At 39.6% G+C, this 11,982-nt stretch overlaps 1 protein-coding gene across 2 annotated transcripts in view; it reads right to left on the bottom strand.

Moving 5' to 3' along the window:
* Positions 1–325: 325 nt before the first annotated feature.
* The window catches only part of BCL11B (BCL11B, BAF complex component), a 97,174-nt gene continuing 85,517 nt past the window's right edge, over positions 326–11,982 (bottom strand). For both annotated transcript variants that reach the window (XM_027892398.1, XM_027892399.1), the window contains one exon: positions 326–7,575. In XM_027892398.1, the coding sequence (XP_027748199.1) occupies positions 5,564–7,575 (2,012 nt within the window). In that variant the 3' untranslated portion in view covers positions 326–5,563. The remainder of the gene's footprint in view (positions 7,576–11,982) is intronic.

The raw sequence follows: 11,982 nt of genomic DNA, 5'->3' as shown, positions 1-11,982 counted from the left end.
ATGGCTCCAAACATAACATAATTTCACACGAGAAATGTGACTGCTTCAAGCATTATTCTACCATTTTCTCTCAAGTCCCCTACTCAGGAAATACCTTACATCATATTTAAGTCAAAGGGAACTAAACAGGACTTGAACATCTGCTTAGCATCATGCAAGTTCTCTCATGTCCTCCCCAAACAAAAATTCTCTCCTGGTTGGCTCCCATGAGAAATGACAGAAAGTATGGCATGACCTCTGTCATCTGTACTGAAGCTTCAGCTCCTCACTCCCTTCTTTTTTCCCCTTCCCATCCCTCAATTTCAAAAAACCAGGAAAGACAAGATTTGGAGATCAAGTCAAATGTCCAATTTATTTTTATAACTTGAAACTGGAACAAACGTTGTTTTGAACGAGCGTACAAATGAAATGGTAGACACATGCTGAACTCAACATTGTGACAATAAGGGGAAAAAAAAGAGGCCAAAAATCTTGTACAGAGAATAAAAGGAACAATAAATATTTCACTAAGCCATATTGAAATGACCTCCAGCCATCTCAACATTTTATCCATAATAAAAAAAAAAAGTGCTCTCGTTTTTTAAACAGAGCACAAATACCAAGCAATAATAAATAGTTCCAAACTTGTAGTAAAAGACAAAACCTCCAAGTAAACAACAAAAGCTCATACAATAAGTAATAGAAAAAGGTAATAAAAATATTTTGCCTTGCCGGTACAAATGCAAACAACTTAAATCAACGTTACTTTGCTTTGCAGTTCTAAAATACAAAGAGCACCATAAAAATGAGTTTGCCTGTGATAAACAAAACCTTGGACTGTCTTTTACATAGGACTGGGATGAAATACTGATTTTTTTTTTTACCCTTTCCTTAAAAATTGGTATTTTTCTTTCTAAAACCAGGTTCCTGGACCTGTCCTGCTGCTAAGGGAGTTGACTGGAGTTTTGCTCTGGACTACAAAGGCAGCAGGACTAGACACAATGAAAGTAATAAATTCAACCTTAAAAAAATAATGAAAAACTACCTAAAGTGTGAAAATAATTGTGGCAGCATTCTAGCTATGTCCATGTTATATTGTGCTTGTGGCCTAGTAAACTACAACTCTTCTAAGCTAGAAGATAAGGAGGGCCATTTCAGTATCACTACAGTCTGCAGAAACACAACCCTTGTGCTTTTGGGTGACTTACTGTTACTTTCAGTGATCTAAGTCACAAAATTAGACAACTGCTGGTGTTTGCTATTCTGGATCATTAAAAACAACAGGGAGACTGGAGCTCCTAAGCATCTTACACTAAAATGAGAGGTGAAATTATTTCTTAAATTAATGAATTGTGGACTGAAAATGTGCAGTTAACTTCTGATCTTCATTGCACTGATGCAAATACAAGAGATTCTTCTGAGTTCAGTGACACAACCCTGGATTTATGCGAAACTCCAGAGATCTGAATTTTCACCAAAAAGTGAAAATGTGCCTTTAAGGGACCACATTCCAACCTCCTTTATGCTGGAGTAATCCAGGACTAAGAGTTATGAATAATTCCCGATTTATATCAGTTTGATTGAGATCCAGAATTTCTCCGGAAGTCTTAAGGATACACCATTCAAGTCTGGAAGGCATACATCTATCTGTTAGGTAGCTGGACCAAATTCTCCCTGTCACACCCATGCCTCTCCAATTGCTCCAGTGTTTCTGCACGAATGAAAGCAGCAGAAAAATTTGGCATGGCAATATATTTTTTTTGGTTGTTGTTTTTGTTTTAAGTTTTACCACCATTTCCTGTGAGAGCACCGAGCATTTTCCCCTTCTCCCCTTCACTGAAGTATTAATGCCTCTTCTTCCACCTCTCTTTTCCCTCAACCCAAAAGAGAGGGAGTGTGAGAGAGAGAGAAAAAAAAGGGATTGCAAAGAAGAGAGAAATCAAAAGGTACAGGATTTCATCCCAGTCCCTCAAACATTCAGAAATTTATGGAATGTACATTTAGAAGTGAACAGCAGCAAAGCAGCTAATAACATGGACTGGCAAGACCTGTACACGGAGTCGGTCCTGTTCTGACAGGGAAGAGGAGGGCTGTGCCTGGACTAATTTTACTTCAACCCAATTACAGCTGTACCAACAGCAGACCATTTTATGTCAAAGTGGATGCAACAGCTCTCACTTTTTGCTATAAAAAGACTTTCTTCCATAGGGCGGTGGCAGGGTGTGAGGAGCAGTGAGTGGGGGTTGGCCGGAGAGGGAAGATGTGTTGGACATCTTCTTGTTTGCAAGGAGGGGAAGAAATCTCCTCTCTCTCTCTCTCAAATCTGCAGGGAAGCTGTGGGATGTCACCCCAGACACCTTTCCGGGAACGGAATTTCATTTCACACAAATAGGAAATAACCATCCAGCCTGGTTCAACCATACCTGGTAAAACCTTGATGCAAGGGGTCCAGGCAGCTTTGAAGTTATTTAGAGCCCTGTAGGAACAGCACTTTTTTGTAGGCCATTTCTGACAAAAAAAATATATATACAACTAAAATTATTTGTGAACAACCACAACAAAAAAATTTAAAATAAAAAAGCAATTATTTTGTTTTGTTTCTTTTACTCAAAGGTCGTCTAACAACCCCCTTTTTTCCTGTACAATAAGGACTTCACATACAAATTTTTTTTTTATTTTTGCAATATTTTATCCTGCCAAATTAAAAAAATATATTATGGCAGCCTGTTTGTTTGTTTTTATTTTTATTTCCAAATTCACTAACAAAAAGGTACATTAAATCCCTTTAAAAGGACAAGCGTACAGTTAAAAAATTACAAGCTTCAGTAAAAATACAGCAAGTGCCTACATCATATGAATCAACCAATATCAATATCCATTCCAGAAGGGGAAGGAAGGGGGCCAAAGGGGAGAAAAAAAGAGAAACATAGGTACAGGTCAGAAACGTGATTTTTTTTTTTTTTTCTGCAAAGCAATAACAATATTAAGCACTTTTTTCTACATACTTTTTCTACGTGGTGTAGCAATCACCTTTTAATCCCCGAATACAAGATTCTATACAATTTTTGAAATAAAAATTCAACACCCAAGGCAGAAAAAAATTTACTAAAACTCAAGACTTTACAGTTACAGTGACAAGAACAAATTTATAGACCCACCATTTAAATTTTACTGCAACATTTTCAAGGAAAAAAGAAAATTTTTTTTTTCTTTCTGGTTTTGTAAAATGCCCAGGCATTCTCCATTATTACAAATACTGGTCCACTTTTACAGTTATCAAGAAATTTTAATATATATAATATATACTAAAACCCCGTCACCAAAAGAAAACAATATACACATGGCCATTATGGCATTTTTTTTAATAACCTATTAAGCAAACTTTGAAAAAAAAAAAAGATTGCTCAAACACACATACACACAATTTCTTTTTTACCCTTGTATGTATTCAATACTGTAAACGTATTTTAAGACAGAGTGCACTAAATTTAACTTTTAAAAAAAAATTAGCCGTTGTTCCTGAATTGTTTTTTCTCATTCAATGATAGCAACTTGTAATTTGTGTCATTTGAGTTTTAATTCAGCAGTAAATCATTTCCATTCCATTTCCTAAGCAGCGTTGTCCTGAAAAAAAAAAAAGGCTGAGAATAATTCAGCTAATGTACGTCCGAAGTTGTGCTGGGTATACATCTTCATTTGATTGGGTCTTATGGCATTTTCATGTCCACTATCTTCAACCAGTAATTTTTTTTAAGTAAATGTGGCTCTTTTTTTTTTTCCCTAAAGAATGTACTTTTCTTGTTTTACTTTTTTTTTTTTAAAAGTCTTTCCATTTCACAAAAACATTTTGCATTTGTCTCAAGAGACTCAAATAGGAAGATCAGTTTTCAAGGCACTCACGTCAAATTGAATGGCAGTAGAAAAACTGTCCAATAAATTATTTTTATTTATTTTTCTTTATAGTGCCAGTATTGTGAATGCCATGCTTAGCAACACTGACACTTAATCTCAGCTGTTCCCTTACAGTTTAACCCACCTTTGGGCCAAGTAGAATATGATGTAATTTCTTGTTGAGAAGCCATTTTTCTCTTAACCACAAAACAAAAGCTTTAAAGTGCGGGTCAACATAATTAAAATCTCTAACCATAATTGTCTACTGTTTGCTAATATTAGTTGTAAAAGGCTTTAAAACATTTGGAATTTAAAAGTAGAGCAGGTGCATTTTCCTTTGCTTTACTTTTTGTCTGTCATAATGCTTTTGTCTGAATACAATTCCATTCTGTTCCTAATTAAGTCAAGGGAAAAACTCTTACCGACTTCAGTAGGAGCAGAATCCTGCCAAGACAGGTAAATCAACCAGGATTTATTTTTGTCTTCCTTCTAATAACATCACTGTACATCATATAATATTCTTACTCATAAACTAAGTGCCTATGAGTTGAGGCTTTTCACTGAGAAAATCACACTTTCCCATCTTCTAACAATTAACTACAGCAAAAATAGACTGAAGTAGATGTCCTGAATTCAAATTTCATGATTTTGTGGTTTAAAAAGAAAAAAATAAAAGAAAAAAAGAAAAAAAGAAAAAAGATGGCATTTGGCTCCTCTGAGGTTTGAAAATAATATTACAATGCTCAAGATGTACTTTTATTGTCTCTGGGAAGAGTCACAGGAGGGGAAGAGGGAGGGAAAAACACTCCAAAAAGTGACAAACTGGCACCATTATGTTGCCATAGCTTTTAACAGCAAGAAGAAACTATCAGATAGCAATGTACAATTAAGAATGTTTCTGGGTTTTGAATGTAGCTGCCTTCTGCACCTTTGTCTTTTTTGCTGTCATAGCTTTAGCGCTACAATCCATCTAGAAAAGGCCTCTATCATCAGCGACATTGTCAGTGCTATGTATTTGATCCAAATTCAAAAGAAAGTGCTAATTTTAAAGATTGTTATCCGCTGTACAGTTTTGTTTTCCCTAATCTTCAAGGTTATTTAAGAAGGGGAAATAAAAATTTAAAAAACAAAAAGAAAGAATAAAAGAAAGAAAAAAGGAAGAAAGAAAGATTTCAGTTCTCATGCTGGCTTCTTCACAAGAAATTACACACACTTAGCTTAAATTTCAACAAAGCAGCGGCCCAAAAATTATAATTTTAAAAGATATGTTTCTCCCCTACAATGCAAGTAATCTCAGGCTACGACTGGGTAAAATTAAAAAGGGATACCCAACAAAATTTTAAAAGAAATTTAAACAGAAAGAATAAAAAAAAGTACCTGCACATGCCAAAGAATTACAAAAACCCAATAAATACAGAAATTATTGCACAGTTAAAAGGCTCCACAATTTTTACTGCCTTAATCAACCCTCGGGTTTAATAGAACTTTGTAGACACAGGTTATATTTAAGTGCCAAAGTCTGGCACCTACCATAGTTATGCTAAGTTATGTTTACGGAGGCAAGTTAGGTCATCTTTTCTCAGTTGGCAATAGTTAAACTGTACAAATAAAATGTTACCTAGACCCCTGAAATTTAACCTAGTGGAGATGGGGGCGGGGAGGGGCAGGAGGGAGGTGTGGGGGCGGGGGGGCCTTAGCTTCTTTCTGCCTGCTCAATTTTGACGTCATTTGTCAGCAAATGTTCTCCATGCCACTTTTTCATGTGTTTCTCCAGGGTGCTGTAAACACTGAAGGGCATCTGGCAAATGTCGCAGCGGTAGACCTCCTTCCCTATCTGGCCATGCGTTTTCATATGGCGCGTCAGCTTACTGCTCTGGGCACATGCATAGTTGCAGAGCTCGCATTTGTAAGGCCGCTCTCCAGTGTGGCTCCGACGGTGTACCGTCAAATTGCTGCAGTTCTTAAAGACCTTGCCACAGTACTCACATGTATCGCTCCTGCGCCCCTCCTTCGAACTGGGTCGCCCAGGGCCGGGTCCGCTGATGTGGGGGGTGCTGCCTCCGCTCGCCGTGCCGCTGCGCCCTGAGAGCCCCCCGTCCAGCATGTCCCCCGGCGGAGTGGAGAAACGCAGGCTCCCGTTCTCCGACGAGTGCTCGGAAGAGGTCGCGAAGGGGGATTGTCGGGAGTCTGTGAATCCGAGGAACGGATCCTTCATGAAGTGCCGCGATGCTGCATACCCTACCAGCCACTGGGAGTAAACATTTTCGGAAGGTATTATCGTTGCTGGTGGCAAGTCCAAATCTTTCTCTACCTTTATTCTTTTAGAGGAATTGTTTAAACTGGGGCTCGTGATAGGTGTTGGCTTCCGGGGGAACAAGTTTGGGAAGGGTTCACCCGGGCCAAAGTTTCTTCCATTGACCGCACCTTCCTCAGTGCGGTCCAGCTCTCCTACCACTGAGTCTTCATCGCCCGGATCTCTCTGACAGAGATCTCGAGGACACAAGTCTCGCTGGTCAGAGGACCTTTTCATGAAGCTACTCCTCTTCTGTTTTTCAGCTAACATGTCATTATATTGCTGAATGGCACCTAGACTTACATTCTCGATGACTTTTCCCAGGACGAGGGATTTCTCGTCTGGCAGCGACTTGGAGCCGTTTTCTCGGTTACGACTCAGCTCTGAGTCCATACTGAAGCTTGACTCTGGCCGGCTCTCATTTTCAAGTTCCTCTTCCTCCTCCTCCTCCTCTTCCTCTTCTTCATTGTCATGCCCCAGGGAAGGATCGCTCTCGTTCCTGAAATCTGCCTCACTGGATTTCAGTCCCTCTCCAGTGAGCTCACTTGTGCCTGGCTCGGGGGAACTAGTGGTGGACAGTCCATCATCTGACCTGCCTGTCATGGAGCCAGCTTTATGCATATGTGTTTTCATGTGGCGTTTTAGCTTGCTGGCCTGGGAGCAAGCATGGTCACAGAGCTGACACTTGTAGGGCTTTTCTCCTGTATGACTACGCCGGTGCACAATAAGGTTACTCTGAAACTTGAATGTTTTCCCACAAAATTCACAGGACTTACTCTTGGCCTGAGGCTGGGGAGGCGTAGTGCTGCTGGGGGGCATGGGGGGCAGTGGCGGGGTGCTCAAAAAAGGTGATTTAGGACTTGGCTGGAAAGGATTCAGCAGGCGATGCATAGGGTTGGTGCGACTGGGTGAGACTGGCGGAGGGGTGGAACTGTTTCCTGCCAGCTCTCGAAGCCTTCTGGAGAAATCCATCGCTGGGGACTCAATTGCCATGGGGTTTAAACGCATAACTCTGTCAAAGGCACTGGGATGCTGGGCAACTAACCCCATTTCTTCGGCACTAAGGCGATGTGGATCCAGATGATGACGAGGCGGTGGGCTGAACAGTGGAGGTGTGTTTGGGAGCCGACCCTCACCAAAGCCAGGGTGTTCACGCAAGATGGGTCCTGTCATCCGCAAAAGATTAAAAGGGTTGTTGTCTCCAAGAAAATTCATCAGCGGGGACTGTGCAACAGTCTCCGGTCCCAGAGGAGGAGGGATGGTGATGCGTGGAGTAAGGGAACTGTTTGAAGGGCTTGTTTCCAGGTAGATGCGGAATCCATGTGTGTTCTGGGCATGCTGAAGCAAGAACCAAGCGCTATTAAAAGGCTGCTTGCATGTTGTGCAAATATAGCTTGAAGGCTCATCTTTACCTATAAAAGAAAAAACAGAAAGAACACTTAAAAAATAATACAGTGGAGAACATTTAAATACAGTTGGCATGCACTTTATTTTGCTAACACATTTCCTTCTTGGCATTTCTGAAAGAAGGATTTAATTGCAACGTATTGACTGATATAAATTGTTGAACAGCACATTTACTCACCACACTTATTCACCTAACATGTATGACAAATATCACACGTACGCATTTGTGCTATATACATCGACATCCTCTAACTTGCAAATAAAACCTTCCTTCATGACGTGTAAGGATCCAAATCCTTTCATGTGTTTATTTCACAAAAAGGAATTTGTTTCAAGGGATTTATGACTATGGACAAAAACCAAGCAAAATGCAGCGTGGTAGGTTTTACAAGGCACCTGCAAGGAGCTTCAGTGTCATTTTCATTCTTTCATTTTATATTCTTCATGCAGCAGTCCCCTGAGATCTTGCTGAATATAATTTATACATGCTTCAGTCATGCCAGCACTTCCATTTTTAAAATACTATGTAGGTATTTAGCCACACAAGTCCTATTCATGTCAACAGGAGCTTGGAAAACATACCCTTGCATAAACCACTTTGACATTCTTTTTGCCAAAACACCAAGAAGCCACTCAAATGAAACATCCGGTAATCAAAGCCGACAGCACACTTGCAATTAACAGTAACAAATGTCGGGCCGTGCTTGAACTGGGTCCCAAAAATTTCTGAGCCTGAGCCTGCCCTCCAATGCAGAAATGCTCACCAGAGCCAAAAACATTGTTCTGTTTGCTTTTCTAGCCTCTTTGAACGGCTGCATAAAGGTGGAAAGCATTCCTTTAACCTTGATTCAGCTTTACATAAAGGACAGGTGTGGACAAGTCTGCACCACAGTCATAATTTTGCTAGCTAGAAAATTCCAGTCCTGGGCACAATATAAACTATGTGCTATCTTCAAAAAGCACTTTTCTCCGAGTCCCCTCCTTTTTTCAATGTCTCTGCAAGACTCTGATAAATTCATAAATATGTGTCAACTTGAAATTCACAGTCCAGGATTTGTTTTGTTGTTTGTTATTAAATGAGGGGAGAGTTTCCTGAAAAAATAACTGCCCCTTTTGGAAAACCTAGAATTAATTTCTTGCTTGTTTGTTTGTTTGTTTGTTTATGAAAGCACATATTTTGGCTAGCCATGGCCCCACTGCACCTAAAGGCACTGAACTTCCTGATAGTTCTGTAGCTGAACCAAGCTTCCTGCCTGACCTGTGACAGTGCAAGGACCCAAGCAATGCCTGATTCAGCCGCTCCACAGGAGCTCAGATCCAAAGCTGAACTACACAGACCCTTTTCTAGACAGGGACGCTGCCATTCACAAAAGCCTGTTGCATGAGCTTGAAAATGAAAGAGTTTATAAGGTGAACAGAACCGTATTATTGAAACTACCTTGTAAGGGGGAATGACTCATAGCAGACCAAAAAAAAAAAAAAAAAGTTAAACTCAGGCACACCAGGAGAAGCGGGATTGCTGCTGACTGAATTCCCCTCTTCTGGCTGTTGCAGGAACGGCTGCTGCTAACAAAATCTACAAAACCTTAGACAAGGAGGCTAGAAGATTATCTGCCTACCTATCAGCCTGTCAGTTTATCTAATCTTATCACCCAATATACATCCATAACAGCATAAAGGAAAAAGAATGTATCAGATTGAGACTTATTTAAAAAGGCAGGTGATAAATGTGATGCAACTCCTCACGCTTCTATTGATTTAGCAGGGCTATTGCTGTGGACAGCAGCTTCAAACCATGATTTCAGGGAAGCCATCTCTTCACAGCCAAGAAAAAATGTATACAATACAGTGGGCATTTGTGCCTGGCTGACATGGCCCCTGTGCCCCAGCTCCGCATGCTGTGTCTGTAGACAGATGCAGTTGCTTTGATTAATCTCTAACAATCTCTGTTCGAAAAAACACAAGTTTGAGAACTGCACTCGGCTTGAAAAAAGGGCGCGTAACTGCTATTGACATTAATGAAAGCCACATACAAACATGGAAAGAAACTGATACATTATCCCTTAAAAATCTACTCAGCACTGAGGCAGTTAGGAAGTTTTATGTCAGCTTTGCAGCCAAAGCAACAAACCCATTATTACTTCAAATATTTAAATTTCTGTTTCTTACAGAAATATGATGAAAATGTCTAGACCTTTAACTTTTCTTGCACAGCAACATGTGTAGTATAAAAAGTGACAGAAATCACTGAAGCAGACTAAAGTATATAACATACTCTGTCAAAAGCTTTTTTAAACAATATGTTTTACCTCAGCTCACCCTAGAATAGATTTTAATAAAGCCCCTTCCAAAGTGTGATCTAATAGCAAATGAAGTGCAGCATCTTACAAGGTCGTATATCTTCAAATTAAAGAGTGCTCTGCACCCTTCACCTTCACTTTATCCACTCTAATTAATCGATTTATTACCCACAGCTGTTCGATTATTTCATTTTTAAAGTCACAGCATGCATTCTTTTTTGTTGTGGGGCTTTTTTCCTTTAAAAAAATTAAGTGTGTGAGTGTCTGTGTTGTGTGCATGCATTCTCTCTGCTTAGCTCAAGAACTGACAGGAGGAAGAAAGCAGCTGTGTATTAGACAACAAGAACAGCAACACGTTTACTTGAGCAAAGGCACATACGTAAGAAGAAAAATTCCTCAGCAGGCTGAGGATCAAGGCCAATCTAAAACTGAAATGGCTGATTAAAAAAATTACCCTCAAAATGGCAGCTGGCTGGATGCTTGCTATTACATGTTACATGGAATTAAGATGTTTTAGTTTGTTTTGTTCTCCAAAATTTCACCTCCACGAAATGAAGAGAGGAAAGTAAATCCCATCCTTTTTTGTTTTCTTTCAAACAGCAAATTAGTGCTATTAGTGATCTAAGACTTACAAGCTAGCAGTCATAAGTCTTCTCTTCCTTTCTGTTGTTTAGCTTTTATGCTCCTTAAGACTCCTCTTAAGGAGACCCCAACACAACAACAAAATTGACTGCAGGCTACCTGGCTACCAATCTCTGATTGCTTCATGAGTGTTTATGTGTATATGTCTGCATATATAGATAAATTTTATTTTTTAAAAAACTTTCACAACCCTCAAAGACTCTCCCCAGACTCCCTGTTCAAAAAAAAAAAAATTTAATTTCCTTACTATCACTTCATGGTTATCTTGCCTAAAAATTGCCCTGAGCAGTGTAGATGCTCACTTTTAAGAACAGAACAATGTCAAAAATCTTTGAAGATCCAGTCCAAACATTTTTATATTCAAAAACTTGCTAAATATTTTAAACATGCCCAGAAACAGCCACATATTGCTCAAGAATGATCCTTATATTTAATAATGCAGTGTACCTACACTATAAAACTCTTTGTTATAAGTCTACTTTTGATATATGGCTATCTTAATCCCTTGCCACCTGCACTGAAGTCTGTTTAAATATCCTCTTTATGACAACTAGCTATATAGTCTTTGCCATATGCAGTCTTTATCACTTTAGCATGTGCTTGACTTTGACCATGTGAGTAATCAACATCAGTGAAACTTAAGCATAGGCTGAAGTGCTCTGTTGGATAGTGATGAAATTATTCATGTGCTTAGAGTTAAACACAAGCCAAGACTTCATTATTACTGTTCAATGAATTGCACATGGTTTCAATGCTACAGTCTGTAACTAGGCATGAATCTCAGGGCTCATAGTTCAAGTATAATTCTTTATCTTTACAGTAGTTGGTAGATATGGTGTATCTACCATACAGACATGAGACATCCAGGTCACAACTCTTGAGCAATCAATTGTAGTTTCACAGTTGCAGTAAAGCCAAAAGAGCACTGCCACATTCAGACAATGAGAGGTTTGTAGGGCTGAATCCTACTGACACACAGGTGTATAGATTTCGAAATACTGATCTGAGGGCCAGGAAGAATCATGAAAATAAAGAATGAGAGTACTAGGATAAACTTAGGGTTTGCCCTTGTCCAGTTCCTGACCCAAGGGATCACAGAATCGCAGAATGGTTTGGGTTGGAAAAAAACCTTAAAGATCATCTTGTTCCAACTCCCTGCCATGGACAGGGACACCTTCCACTAGACCAGGTTGCTCTAAGCTCCATCCAGCCTTGCCTTGAACACTTCAAGGGATACAGCATTCACAGCTACTGTGGGTAACTTGTTTCAGTGCCTCACTACCCTCACAGTAAAGAATTTTTTCCTAATATCTAACCTAAACTTACCCTCTTTTAGTTTGAACCCATTCCCCCTTATCCTGTCACAACATCTCCGTATTTATGCATCTGTTCATATCTATGGCAGATGCTCCGTTATCCCACTTCAAAGGCCACCAAATGGAGATTCTACAACCTTTCCAAAGTCAACCT

Source organism: Empidonax traillii, unplaced genomic scaffold, assembly GCF_003031625.1.
Source record: "Empidonax traillii isolate 1590-97213 ecotype Southwest subspecies unplaced genomic scaffold, ASM303162v1 scaffold349:size579689, whole genome shotgun sequence".
NCBI classification, from domain to species: Eukaryota; Metazoa; Chordata; class Aves; order Passeriformes; family Tyrannidae; genus Empidonax; species Empidonax traillii.
This window is presented reverse-complemented; position numbering and strand designations above follow the sequence as displayed.